General features: G+C 39.5%; 1 protein-coding gene and 1 long non-coding RNA gene across 6 annotated transcripts in view; one reads left to right on the top strand and one right to left on the bottom strand.

Annotated features, from left to right (window-relative positions):
• PIP5K1B (phosphatidylinositol-4-phosphate 5-kinase type 1 beta) overlaps nucleotides 1-15310 on the bottom strand; it is a 201609-nt gene that overhangs the window by 9196 nt on the left and 177103 nt on the right. For 4 of the 5 annotated variants that reach the window (XM_023764577.1, XM_023764578.1, XM_014466422.2 and 1 more), the window contains 2 exons: nucleotides 5012-5129; nucleotides 1632-1933 (listed from right to left, as the gene is read on the bottom strand). In XM_023764577.1, coding sequence (XP_023620345.1) covers nucleotides 1892-1933; nucleotides 5012-5129 — 160 coding nt within the window. In that variant the 3' untranslated portion in view covers nucleotides 1632-1891. Of the gene's footprint in view, nucleotides 1-1631; nucleotides 1934-5011; nucleotides 5130-15310 lie in introns of those variants that run through there. The other variant, XM_023764576.1, reaches the window with a different exon arrangement.
• LOC111828356 overlaps nucleotides 1-15310 on the top strand; it is a 74987-nt gene that overhangs the window by 30850 nt on the left and 28827 nt on the right. The window lies entirely within an intron of this gene.

The raw sequence follows: 15310 nt of genomic DNA, 5'->3' as shown, positions 1-15310 counted from the left end.
AAATGTATTTTTTTGTTGATCTGACCAAATATAGGTATAATTTTCATTCACTCACACTGGACAGCTATTGTGTTGGCTGTTGTGATTTTTTTATTTGACAGTCTAAGGGAAAGCGGTCAGTGCCCCTGACTAAATAGTCAGGTATTACATGTTTTAAACATTCTTGAAGCTTACAGTTGAAAAGCGCTGGTCTAGAGTATGAAGGTGAATGGCCTTTTCAGAGCAGTGCAGATAGCTAGGGACATGGAGCCTGAACCAAATGTTTTAATAAGGGCAGTGGAATAATGAGCTAAGGTACCCTATCCTTTTAATTTTGTGTCAAATCACAGGAGAAAGCAGGATAGCTGGCCTAATTTACATACACATATGTGGGGCGATGCTTAAAAGGAATTTCAGATGTTATCTGGTGTGCATAAGTCATTTGCGTTTAAATGATATCTTTTTAAAGGGGTATAAACAGTATTGTCCATTAGTACAAATAGTAGCACCAGGGGATTAGGTCATAAGGACCAAGAGAGAAATGCTGTATCTTAAAGGGGGAGAAACATTACAAGAGAAATCTGAGTACGTTTGGTTACAACACCGAACACAATGTCACCACAGAAGCCTCCAGGTGCCCTTCAGGTAAGGATGGCTCTGATTAAGAGAATTCAAATTATGTCAAGAGGCAGGAGAGACAGAGCTGTTTCCCTTCACATGCTTTTCCTTTCCGCTCTCTCTTTCATAGTCTTGAGGCAAATAAAAATACTGAAGGGAGGTTACTGGGCTGTATCCTTTCAGATCTGGAAGAGCATACAAAATAATAAATCTCCAGCAGGAAAACATACCCTAGAGTTACAAGGTAATGGTGCAGAACTTTCTAGATATGTTGCCATCAAATTTAAGTTTATTGTGAAAGTTTATGGTAGAATATGTGATGAAACAGTGGAATTTGGAGAAATGACTGTACCTACTGTGGACAAGCCTAGTCTGCAGCACCTTGTAATTTAGAATAAGTCACAGATGGTCAGAGCTGGAAGGGGTCTTAGAGATGGTTTAATGATCCATTTTATAGATGAGAAAACTGAGGCCCCCATAGAGGGATTGATTAACTCAAGGTCAATGATGAATGAGAGGCAGAGACAGGCACAGAATCCAGACGTCTATTTGTAATTAATTCACTTCCCATTTGGCTCTGCAACAGGTGAAGGGACTAATTTGAAGGACTAGAACAACTGTAGGGGCTACCATTTCTGGGGATCCATGAGCTCCAACTATTTTCCTATTAATACTGAGGTGTTATTTGCCTTTTCATTCTCACTCCCTGTCATGGGTGTACATGTGAAGTACAATGATGTGCCGTTCTGCAACAGACTAATGTAGGAACATATGAGAGGCCAGCTTCTGTTAAGTCACACATTAGGGATTGTAAAAATGTAAAATGATGCCACTCTCCTCACTAAATTAATTTTTGTTCTGGATTACATAGTTATTTTCATAAACATTTAATAGAGTTATTATTTTAAATGAATTAATAACATTTAAATACTTTCTCATTTTATTTTTTAAAAAATTATCTTTATTGTTCAGAGTATTATCAGTTTAATTTTTAACTATGAACTTACATACAGAAAAAACTCTTGGGGTCCTGAGATCAGAAGGTTTAAGAATGACTATACTAGAACCATAAAAAAATAGAAAGGAAACAATGATGTAAGTGGAATTGTACAAAAACCATTCTCAACATAAAACCTCCACTCTTTCCTTTTTTGGCTGCATCTCTCACTTTTAAAAGCATGACTGAACGTGATGGATGTGGGACTTGTGTCAATCATCAGTAACAAGTACAGCGATTGGGTGCTGCATGGTTCCACGTGTAGGTAGGGCTGGATTGGACTGTCCGCTCTGCCATCTACCAGCTCAGAGAGCTGATCAGGTGCTTCGGTCTCCTTATCTGCATGAATGGAGACACATATAACATCCACCTTCATGAAAGAGCTACTGTAAGACGAGCACCAGGACAGTGCCTGGCCGAGGGCACATGCTTAGTTTGGCTATTATTATTATTATTATTAATATTATTATTATTCAAAACGCTCTGCTCTTCCAACAATACCAGACTGTTTCCCTCACACCATTCTTCTTGAACATTCTCATTCTGTATTGAAGTTTAAAAGGAACCAATGCTTATTAACCCAAGTTGTCTCTGTATCCTCTACGTGTTTTGTGTATGTTACCTTGTTGTCTGATTTTGGATGCGCCTTTTAGCTTCTCTAGGTCTACTTTGCATATTGCAAAGGAAGCATAATTCCTAATCCAGGCAGCAGTTAAGAGTGTGGCTCGGGGCTAGTGTTTACTGGCTGCATAACCAGGACAAATTGCATCATCTCCATGAGCCTTAATTTCCTTATCTGTAAAAAGTAGAAGCTAGTAACCACATCTGCCTCATGGGGTTGTTGTGAGGATTAAATAAGTTAATATATATAAAGTATTTAGAACAGTGTCAGGCATGTAGGAAACACTCAAAAATGTTTCACAGCTTATTGTTATTAGCTACAAAATAAGATGAGGCTACATCAGTTTTTCTCCAACCTTGGGGAGAAGAATTTCCACTATCTTGTTGCTCTCTCCATACGCTGACTCCCCTCTGCCTTCCCTTTCCTGTCCTGTCCTCCAGTGCTTCTGAACCACAACAAAAGCTGGTCTGGGAAAACTGGTCAGCAGACCACACCAGCCAGCTAACCACCACCACCTTCTCTTTCCGTTTCCAACCCCCATGATTCCTTTTTATCTACTTGACCCTCAACTGTTCTCCATACAATCAGTGATGGGTCCTGCAGCTTTTCCCTATGGCTTCTGAGGCAAGCGCCATCCTTTGCTGAAATGCTTTGCTTTCAATATCAAAGACATAAAACAAGAAAATTAGACCCTAATAAAACCAGATAAGCAGCAGTGTTCTCATAGATGAAACTGATGGTTACCAAGGAGGAACAAAATGATTAATAAGGCAACTTTTCTACCAAAGGACTAAGGGATAATGGAAAAGGAACTGGTACCGGCAATGCCATTTAACCACCTTGTGGTCTTACATCCCACTCAGCAGTATCACACTCCCTCGGTTGGTGCAAATCTGGTTTTTGTAAAGATCCACACAAGTGGTTCAAGAAGATGAGGTTTCACATGGTCTTTCATTTCAGCTTTCTTGGTTTCTACTTTCAGATGTAACAAAACTTAGCATGAGACCAAAAAAGTAATGTATATATTTTTTCTCTATTTCTTATCTTCTTGGTTATGGAGAGGAACCAACTCTTCTGTGAAGATTTTGCAATATACACATACCTTACTTTTTAAAAGCGTGAAGAGGAGCATTGCTTAGGGGAAAAATTCTGTTTGCCACAACCAGGATGTGCAGGGGTTGTAAAAAAAAAAAAACTCTTCCATAATATTTTTATCTGGGGAGGAAGCTTCTATTTTATATAGTGGGTCTCACGGAAAGCCTCTCTGAGAAGGAGCTGTTTGGGCAGAGACCTGAAGGAAGTGAGGGAATAAGCATGGGACAGCTGAGATGGTGTCCAGTAGTTAAGTGCAGAGGTCCTGAGCAAAAACATGCTTGGTCTGTAGGGGGAGCACGGAGGCGGCCAGTGTGGCTGGAACAGCATCGGTGAGGAGGATAGAGGCAGATGCCCTCAGCATTAGGGCATCTGCCCTTTTATTACACCTGGTGATTTAGTATCTTACCCTAAAGGCGGGGGGCGGAGGTCAGAGAGGCGGGGAGACCAGACTGGATAGGGCCTTGAGGACTGTGGAGTTCACTCCAGGAGAAATAGGGAGACATTAGAGGGCTTTGGACTGAGGAGTAACATTTTGGGTGACTGAAGTCCTGCAGAGTACACCTAGAAAACGCAGTGCCACGTTGGGGAATATGGAGAAGCACAAAATGAGGTGGGAGGTGTGCTACTACGAGACAGCGGTGTCGGTTCCCGACGTCGAGCTGGCACACGAACAGTGATGTGTGTACAGGCTCAGGCTTGGCAAAACTTTAAAAAGCAGAAAATTCTAAATCAACATTTCCCTGTCCCATGAGATTTGATGCAGGTGTATAAGGATGTGGAGAATGAGCATGAGATGTACTTTTCAGGGGGAATACTCACCCTCCTTGTTTACAGTCTAGAGTAGCATCCTAGGCCTCATCTAACAATCCAATTATGCCTCTAGAACAGGGGTTCTCAACCTGTGGGTCACGACCCCTTTGGGGATAAAACGACCCTTTCACAGGGGTCGCCTAAGACCATCGGAAAACACATATATAATTACATATTGTTTTTGTGATTAATCACTATGCTTTAATTATGTTCAATTTGTAACAATGAAATTGGGGGTCACCACAACATGAGGAACTGTATTAAAGGGTCGCGGCATTAGGAAGGTTGAGAACCACTGCTCTAGAGACAACCTGAGGGACACTAAAGGGTGTCCACACACACGGTCACTGTGAGGTGGGCAGGGCAGGCGTTATTTCTCTTCTTTGGCAAATAAGGACACACAGCCAGAGGTCCCTGCCCAGATCACACAGCTGCTTGGTGACTACGGAGGGAGTCTTACTACTGGATGACTTACTGGGTGACTTACTACTGGACATGCTAAGTTTTGGATCTCAGGGTACCAAGGTTTCAAGGCAGTCTCCCTCAAATGAAGAGTCACACACAAGGCAATACAGTTGAGTCAAAGACGACATTACTTGGGGAAAAACACCGAGGAGCTGCACTTTGCTCAGCATTAGGGCATCTGCCCTTTTATTACACCTGGTGATTTAGTATCTTACCCTAGATAGTATTCTTTTGTGTAACGTTCTACGTGAATGGTGGGAAAACATGGCTTGTGAAAAGACGCACCATTTGTAGAAGTGACAGGGTGCCCCTGTTTCTTTGAACACCCCAGCATGCCTGGTCTTACAGAACTTGTTCCGTGTAAACCATGATCTGTATCCATTTGTAAACCAGCAGGGAAGGGGAAGGAACTAGAAATTACTTACTAAATAAACATCGAGCACGGAGGCGTTATCGTCCTGCATTTCCAGAGCATTGGGCTCAGAAGTCAAGTAGATGGTCCCCTCCTCCGAGGTAAATGTTGAACTGGAAGGTAACCCTTTACTGGAGAAATAAAGAAGAGTAATGATGAGCGTGTGACCTCCAGAACAAAACCCAAGGACAACTCCCAAATTGTAGCTGAGCAGGCTAGGAAAGGTTTTAGGGATACAACTTCTTTGTTTTTTTGAGCGTTTGAAGGAAATATGGTTACACCTGAGATGTGCTCACTTGAGTTTAAATAATTTGGTTTGACTTATAGTGAATTTCCTGTCTCCTTCGGTATATGAAACATTTCTTCACATTTCTGAGAGGTCATCTGTGGGTCCCAGGCCTTGTCAGGGAGAATTACTGTGACTGTCCAGGACCACTGTCATCTTTGACTTTGAATAGTTGCTTCTCGATGCTTACGTTTCCCTCTCACAGTATTACTCATGCTTTGCTAGTTTATAGAAGGTAACCTTGTGCATAGTGGCATCGGTGATTTCTTTCTATTTTTTTCCTTTCTTCTTTTTGGCAAGAAAGGTTTAACCACAGACAAGGTTCTGAAACTTCGGTGTGCATCAGAAGCCCCCGGAGGGCTGATTAAAACCCACTTTCCCGGGCCCCACCCTCCAGAGTTTCTGACTCAGTGGGAGTCCTTGGGTTTGTGTGTCTAACAGGCTCCCAGGTGATGTTCATGCTGCTAGTCCAGTGATGGCGAACCTATGACACTTGTGTCAGAGGTGACACGCGAACTCATTTTTTTGGTTGATTTTTCTTTGTTAAATGGCATTTAAATATATAAAATAAGTATCAAAAATAAAGTCTTTGTTTTACTATGGTTGCAAATATCAAAAAATTTCTATATGTGACACGGCACCAGAGTTAGGGTTTTCAAAATGCTGACATGCTGAGCTCAAAAGGTTCGCCATCACTGTGCAGCTAGTCCAAGGCCTACACTGTGAGTGGCAATGAATTACATAAACACATAAATGAATCACATGAATATCGGGAGCGTGTGCTTTGTGAGGGTAGCCTAAATGTACCCTTAGTAACAACAAAAGCCCAAGTCATATCGAAGAGTCATTTATGAAGGGAAACCACCATGTTTTGTCATGATACCAGTGCTTGCTGTTTAGGAATCGGTCCATTTTCATAGTATTTAAATTGGGGATTAAGTTAAGGGCTCAGAAATGCACAATTTTTCCCCCACTGAAATGAAAGTTAGTTATGTTTTTAACCTGTGGAAATTTGCCATGTGGTGGTTTTGCGGGAGCAAAATATCTGCAGACAATGGTGGAAGAGTGTGATGTTGGTGTTAGAGGAGCTGGGGAACTAACTTTGGCAGTGGGCTGTGGCTTTCCCTGGGCAGTAAGTAGGGCTGAGAGCAGGAGTGTGGGAGACTGGCTTCCACTCTCACCTCCGCTGTTACCAGGGCCTGTCCCCTTCTGGGCTCCACTCAGAGCTCACACCTCATGAGAACCTCCATCTACAGCCATCCTCTGAGTTTCTTGTCTGAGCCTCCCAGTAGGATGGGAGATATTGAAGACATTGTATTCCCCTGCCCTTTCCTATTCTATTTCTGTATTTATCTAGTAGTTGAAGATATGTGAAATAGTTAGAAGTCCTGACCTTTACAATATCAAAAATTCTTTATGAAAAGAATTGTGTGATCTTAATAAATCACGTTCAGCCCGGCTGGCATGGCTCAGTGGTTGAGCGGTGACCTATGAATCAGCAAGTCACGGTTCAATTCAGGGCACATATGTCTTAAAAAAAGAAATCATGTTAATTTGAATTATAAAGAAAATTATAAGAATACAGACCAGTGCTAAGAGGAAGTGAAGGGAGGAATCTCCCATAAGTCTTCCAGTTGATGGTATTTGAGAATGTGGGAATCAAAGAACTAAAACCACTTCACTTTTGGCTTGATACATTTTCTCCTAAATTCTGGACACAGTATAAGAGTTCTCTCTCTTAAAAAAAAATCTTTATTGATTTCAGAGAGGAAGAGATAGAAACATCAATATGAAAGAGAATCATTGGTTGGTTGCCTCTTGCACGTCCCACACTGGAGATCGAGCCTACTACCCGGGCGTGTGCCGTGACCTCCAGGTTCATAGGTTGAAGCTCAAGCACTGAGTCATGCCAGTCAGGCTAGAAGTTCTCTTGCTGATCAAAAACCTAAGATGTTATACAATATGGGAAACAGAGTCTGCTCCAATTGATTTTAAAGAGCAGGGTGAATGTGGCTCCCCCCATCTAGCTGCTGAGTTTGTTATAAACCTTCACAGATTTCTTGGGTTAAGTAAACCACCAGTTTTCAAGGGCTGCTATTTTGAGAGGCACTGTGTAGCAATAAACATGACCCAGGTTATTTTTTGGATCAAAACAATGATGCAGTTATGGACTTTATTTGACTTTTGCCTTTCAGCTGTTAAAATGCCATTCACTACTCCTGTGGGTACAAAATGATCCTGCTGGTTAAGCCTTATGAGAAAGATAAATTATTTATCTACTTAAACCTCAAAACTAAAAACAAGATGGTCAGAAAATGTGTAATTGTGGTGTGCCTTTGCGTTTTTATTTCTATTTTTTAGGGGGGGGCATTTGAGTTTATATATAATTAAATAAACCTCTAATGCAGTGGTTCTCAACCTTGGCTGCACATTAGAATCACCTGGGAATCTTTTAAAAATCCTGACTTCTGGGCCCAGGATTTTAAAAAGATTCTCAGGTGATTCTAATGTGCAGCCAAGGTTGAGAACCACTGCTCTAATGGATCTTGGGTTATTTTGTAAACATATAATTTATTTGATGAGATTCAAAACTAAATGTTCCCCTTCTTGTCTGAGTGTTTAGTTATTAATCTTATCGATATCCCTCCTAAGATTAAGGGGATTACTGAGAATATTCTAGAAGCGCTTTTCTGATTAAAATTATTTAAATGGCACTACTTGTCGTGTAAAATATAGTCAAAAGTCATCCTCCTCTTTCTACTGACCTCTTGTGACCCAGAGATTCACCTCCCCAGAAGCAAACCCAGTTTGCAAATATTTTTCAATCTAATATTTATCTTTTATTTTTGGAAGGAAACTAGGAGTAAGCTACTAGCCTGTTTAAGACGACATTAAAATATAAAAGAAACCTAGAGTATTAATAGGTACATTTATGAATTATTTTAGTTAAAATTCAATATGATTACAGAAAAAAGAAATACCCAATTTCCTCAGTATCACATCGTCAAAATTTGATAAAATCTAATAGGCATATTTAAAAAAACACCACATTGCTATTTACACTGTTTTCCACGTGTATTAGAATAGTTTCCTGTCTTAGTAAGTAGAATATTCTGAGCATTAAGTTTGGGGACAAAAATGAGACTCACAGGGACTTGTATCAGATTATTTAGAGAACTCATAATGCAACAATGACAAGGTAAATAATGCACTTTAGAAATAGGTAAAGGATCTGAATAGACATTTCTCCAAAGAAGATATACAAATAGACAGTAAGCACATGAAAAGATGCCCAACATCACTACTTATCAGGGGAATGCAAATCAAAACCACTATGAGATAGCACTTTGTACCCACGAGGATGGCTGTAATAAAAAAGACAGACAAACAAGAATGTGAGAAATTGGAGACCTCCTGCATTGCTGATGAGAATGTAAAGTGATGCAGCTACTTTGGAAAACCATTTCACGAGTCCTTAAACCATTTGAGCCAGCAATTTTACTCCAAGGTATATATATATCCAGTAAAAACGAAAGAGATTTTTTGAGGTAGGGAATTCCCACAAAAAAAACAGTTTCCCACCACTTATGAGAAACCAGAACAGCTGGCAACTCTGAGTAGCAATGAGGTTGTGGCTGCTCCCTTTAAACTGGGCATGTCCCCTCCAGTTCACTAGGCTCCCCACTACTCTCCTCTGCATTATACTGGGCCTGTTCTACTTTGCATCGTCTCCGTCTGGCCCCTCTGTGTACCTCTCAGCCCACCACTTCCACCTCACAGCTGAGGAAGCTGAGGCCCAGGGAGGTGCAGTGGCTTGCCCAGGGTCACATTGAATACAGATTTGCCAAAACCAAGGCAGCTAAGCCAATGTGCTTGGGAACTTGAATATAATCATATAAACCAGCAAAAAACAAATGCAGTATATGATGCTTGATGTGAACTGGGGAATTTTTGTTGTCTTGAGAAGAGTAAAGATGGGTCGAAAAGGTTGAGAAAATATAAGTAGGTAGACTATGCTTTACAAAGCAACATCATTTGTAGTCATAATGTCTTTATTATGTTAAATTATAACCTGGGTGTTTTATAAACAAATGAAATTCAATGATCACAGTTTGAAACTTTGCATATTATTTATTGTTTTGTACTTATAAGATACATATATTTCAGTACAAATTTTCTTTTAAAAAATTTATTGGGGTAACATTATGTCTTAAGTGTATGATTTTATAATATATCATCTGTATATTGCATTATGTGCTCACCACCAAAAGTGTAGTCTCCTTCGATCACCCCTTTACCATCTTTATCCTTCTCTCGTCCCATTTCCCCCTGGTAACCATCATAGTATTGTCTGTGTCTATGAGTTTGTGTGTTTTGTTTGTTCTTTCTGTTTTATATCCCACATATGAGTGGGGGTTCTTGTCCTTTTCCATCTGACTTGTTTCACTTAGCATGATGCTCTCAAGATCCATCCATGTTGTCGTAAAATTGCAACATTTCATCATTTTTTATGGCTGAGTAGTATTCTACTCTATGCATGTACCACATCTTCTTCATCCAGTCATCTGCCAAAGGACACTTAGGTTGTTTCTATGTCTATTATGAATAATGTTGCACTGAACATAGTAGTACATATATCTTATGAATAAGTGTTTTCAAAATTTTAGGGTAGATACCCAGAAAAGGGTTTGCTGGGTTATATGGTAGCTCTAGTCTTCTTTTTGTTATTTTTATTTTGGTAGCTCTATTCTTAATATTTTTGAGGAATATCCATACTGTTTTCCATAGTGGCTACACCAATTTACATTCCTATTAGCAGTGTACCAGAGTTCTCATTTCTCCAACTTATTTTTTGTCTTAGTGATAGTATCTTTCTAACAGGTGTGAGGTGGTATCTCATGGTTTTGATTTGCATGTACCTTATAGCCAGTTAAGTATCTTTTTATATATTTGTTGGCAGTTTGTCTTCTGTCTGTATGTGTATTTTTAGGTCCTTTGCCCATTTTTAATTGGATTGTTTGTTTTTTGTTGAGTTGTATTAGTTCTTTATAGATTTTGGATATTAGCTCCTTATTGGAGGTACCATTTGCAAATATCTTCTCCCATTTATTTGGTTGCCTTTTTGTTTTGCTGATGGTTTCTTTTGCTGTGCAGAAACTTTTTCGTTTGATATAGTCCCATTCATTTATTTTTGCTTTTACTTCCCTTGCCTTTGGGGTCAAGTTCACAAAAACCCCTTCAAAACCAAGGTTCATAAGGTTAGTACTTATATATTCTTCTTTGTATTTTATTACTTTAGGTCTTGTTATCAAGTCTGTAATCCATTTTGAGTTAATTTTCATGTACAGGGTTAGAGAACAATTTAGTTTCATTCTTTTGCATGTGACTTTGCAATTGTTCCAACACCATTTATTGAAAAGGCTTTCCTTTCCCTGTTGTATGTTTGTGGCTCCTTTGTAAAAAATTAGTTGCCCATATATGTATTTCGGGGCTGTCAATTCTGTTCCATTGGTCTGTGTATGTATTTTCCCCCCCAATATAATACTGTTTTGATTATTGTAGTTTTGTAATATAATTTGAAGTCAGGGAGTATGATACCTCCAGAAAGCAAGATATTCTTGTTCCTCAAAAAAAAAAAATTAAAAATAGAATTACCATATGATCCAGCAATCCCATTTCTGGGTAGGTATGCCAAAGAATTGAAAGCAGACTCTCAGATATTTGCTCACCTAGTGTTTTAGACTGAATTGCTTCTCTCCCCTCACCCCTAATTCATATGTTAAAGTCCTAACCTCTAGTACCTCAGAATGTGCCTGTATTTGGTGATAGGGTCCTTAAATAGGTAATTAAGGTTACATGAGATAATTGGGGTGGGCTGTAATCCAGTATGACTGGTGTCCTTATAAAAAGAGGAGATTAGGACAAAGCCACACAGAGAAAGGACTGTGTGAAGACAGCCATCTACAAGCTATGGAGAGAGGTCTCACAAGAAATCAACTCTGCTGACACCTTGGTTTTGGACTTCTAGCCTCCAGAACTGTGAGAAAATAAGTGTCTGTTGTTTAGGCCGTTTAATCTGTGGTACTTTGTTATGGCAGCTTTAGCAAACTAACACACCCATATTCACAGTAGCCAATAGGTGGAAGCAATGCAAGTGTCAATTGATGGATGAATGGATAAACAAAAATGTGGTATTACATTCCATGGAATATTTAGTCTTAAAAAAGGGAGAATATTATATTAAGTGAAAGAAGCCTGTCATAAAAAGATAAATATTATATAATTCCATTTATATGCAGGACCTAGAGTAGTCAAATTCATAGAGACAGGAAGTAGAAAAGGGTGGTGGGAGCTGGGGAATAGAGAATCATTAATAGGTATAGAGTTTCTGTTTTGCAAAATGAGAAGAGTTCTGGCGATTGTTTGTACAACACTGTCATTGTACTTGACATTACTGAATTGTGCACTTAAAATGGCTAAGATGGTAAATTTTATACTATGTGTATTTTACCATAATTATACAAAGCAACATTTTAAAATAACAAATATCTAATACTTAACAAGAATAAAGCTACTTCAGCTTCTACTAGTTTAATTCTTAAACAAGATGACATATATGAAAAACTCTGTAAAATAGCTCTATGTAATTAGTCATTTACATGGTAAAGTCCCAGTAAGTATATTCTGAATAATCTGACTTATTAACATGTCTTGGCATTGAGTGAAAGCTACATAACCATTTCATTAATCTCCATATTTGTTACCCTCATTATTCAGTATGAACTGAGTGAGACTGGAGCACAGAACTGGCATGTCACTTCCCTAAAAATCGTAGATTAGGCACTGTCTGCCACCTGAGAAAGGATAAGAGTACATTTTCAGGAAACAGACACCTGAGCTGATAACGCATAACAGGCAGAGCATGAACTTTGGAATCAGATCATTCACCTTTGAATTCTGGCTCTTCTACTTAATGTGTGTGATATTGGGTGCATTTCTTAACCCTTCTGAGTTCTAGTTTCCCACATGTAAAATGATACTATGGAATGTGCATGGTTATGGAATGATTAGTGATAATGAACGTATGACACAAACACCCACATAGGTGCTAGGATGTAGCAGAGATCAAAATAAAAAAATATTTGCCTCATGGAATTTACATAGTACTGAGGAAGACAATGAGATAAATACTTAAAATATATAGTTATGTTGCTCCGAAGTGCTAAAGAGAAAAATAAAACATGGAAAAGAGACAGAAGTGAGTGAGTGGCTTAGTCAAACTCTCCTTGTTTGATCATGGGAGTTTGCAGGATCTCAGACCTGAGTCAGACACTAGGAAGCACATATATGTCACTCAAGCAAGCCCCTTTAGCTGGGCTGGGACAGTATCCCACTCCCTGCTTGGTCTCTAACTGCTTTGAAAGGCTGCAGGGGGGTGGACAGCTAATGACTGCAGAACTGGTTTTGACCACTTCCTTTGAAAGCTCTGTGGTCTCACACCTTGCTGTTGGTTTGGGCCTCAGCAGAAACTGATAGTAAAAATATTTCATTTTAACAGAATGGTATGTTACTTTGAGCAAAGAGATTAGTAGAGCTTATACACACTCTTGAAGATAAAGGTGCATTTTTTTCCTAATCAAGAAACCTTCACGCAGGGCATAAAGTGTTATTTGGGTTTAGGAACCTTTATACTTAAATGTGTATGTCCATTGCTACTTAAAAAGCTAATGAAATGTAAGTATTAATAGAGTAGGGAGATAATACAAGAATAAACCATCCAACCCCAGTAAATACATCCAGAGCCTTCCTTGATGACACCCCAGGAAATAAAGGTAATAAGATGTGTTCTGAAAAGGATTTTCACTTAAATGTCTGTGCTGATCAATTTCATGTTTGTTTCCTTCAGTTCTGGCATTGGAGAAGATTCCTACTATTGTGCTGTTTTCTTACTGTACTGTTGGCTCGCTGGGCACAAGCCTATTCGGAATCCATTTCTAATTTCTCTGGCTGAGAGTTCCCCAGGTTCCATTTTAGGGGTAACTTATATAAGCGAGGACACTTCTCTTGGGGAGGAATGCCCTCAAAACCCAGAGGCCCTGACATTCTTTAGCCTCGTAGCTTGGGACAGTCCACTTCTGGAAGTGGTCTTAAAGATGAGACTTTAAAAGTCTGGCTGTCTGCCTGGGTTCTGCACCACCAAGTTCTGCCACAGCTTCCTCAGTTCAGACTGTCTGAAGGCTAATTGCACCTGATGTGCAACAAAGCACTCAGGAAGCGTAATCTGCCAGTTCTGTTCTTCCCTTGCAAACGCAGAGGAGCGGCCAGTCCTCATTCAGCGGCTCTGTGCTCTGCTGTCTGCACGGGTGCAGGCTTGTCACAGGTCGGGGGGACTTCACGTCCTCCGAGCACTCTCTCGGGGAGCAGACATTAATGGTCCTCTGATGCCACACAGGCCTCTCTGTCATTTACAAATATGCTCCTTTCTGTTCCCAGCAACATTAGTTTGGCTTCACTGGAGAGCATTAGCCCGGCTGGACTGCTGGAAACAGTCATCAATAATGTTACAGCCTGGAACACTCTCATTTCTGTTTGCAGACCGAATGAGTGCTTTATAGCTAATTCTCATGGGGCGTTTGCTCAGAGAACATGGGGTACAGTCCACAGTTTTTTGTATTTTAAAAGTCATCCTCTCACTGCCTTAATTTCTTAAAGAAATAACATTGCAATATATTATGTGATAGAGAAGACTTATGATGACATTAATAACCTCCTGCCCCTACTCCCATTAACCCTAGGGGGGCAGCTCCTTTTATGACTTCCTTTTAGCTCTTCTGGTGGGTTCCTTCATATCTTTTTCTCCCCATTATAATAATATACTTTATTTTTTAAATTGAATTTATTGGGGTGACATTGGTTAATAAAATTATATAGGTTTTAGGTATACACTTCTATAATACATCATCTGTATATTGTATTATGTGTTCACCACCCCAAGTCAAGTCTCTTTCCATCACCGTTTTTCCTCCCTTTCCCCTTTTCTACTTCCACTCTGCCCCCTTTTCTCTGGTAATCACCATACTGATGTCTGTGTCTATGAGTTTTGTTTTGGCTTAATCCCTTCACTTTTTCCACCCAGACCCCCAACCTCTCTTCCCTCTGACAGCTGTTAGTCTGTTCTCTGTATCTATGAGTCTGTTTCTATTTTGTTTGTATGATTATTTTGTTCATTACATTCCACATATAAGTGAAATCATATAGTGCTTGTCTTTTTCTGATTGCTTATTTCACATAGCATAATACCCCCCAGGTCCATACATGCTGTCACAAAAGGTAAGATTTCCTTCTTTTTTACTGCCGAGTAGTATTCCACTGTGCAAATGTACCACAGCTTTTTTGTCTACTCTTCTACTGATGGGCACTTGCGCTGCTTCCAAATCTTGGCTATAACACTGCAATGAACATCGGGGTCATATATTCCTTTGAATTAGTGTTTTGGGTTTCTTTGTATATATTCCCAGAAGTGGAATTGCTGGGTCACGAGGCAGTTCCATTTTTTTTTTTTTGAGGTACTGCTTTTCACAGTGGCTGCACCAATCTGCATTCCCACTAACAGTGTATGAGGATTCCCTTTTCTCCACATCCTCACCAACACCTGTTAATTTGTTGATGATGGTCATTCTGACAGGTGTGTGGTGATACCTCATTGTGGCTTTAATTTGAATTTCTTTGATGATTAGTGATGTTGAGCATCTTTGCATATGTATATTGGCCATCTGTATGTTCTCTTTGGAGAAGTGTCTATTCAGGTTCTCTGTCAATTTTTTAATTGGAGTGTTTGTTTCTTAGGTGTTGAGTTTTTTAAAGGTCTTTATAAAATGTGGATATTAATTCCTTATCAGGTGTGTCATTGGCAAATATGTTCTCCCATTCAGGGGGTTCTCTTTTCATTTTATTCATGGTTTCTTTCACTGTGCAAAAACGTTTTAGTTTGATATAGTCCCATTTGTTTATTTTTTTGTTTCCCTA

This window comes from Myotis lucifugus, unplaced genomic scaffold (assembly GCF_000147115.1).
Source record: "Myotis lucifugus unplaced genomic scaffold, Myoluc2.0 scaffold_337, whole genome shotgun sequence".
Lineage (NCBI taxonomy): Eukaryota > Metazoa > Chordata > Mammalia > Chiroptera > Vespertilionidae > Myotis > Myotis lucifugus.
This window is presented reverse-complemented; position numbering and strand designations above follow the sequence as displayed.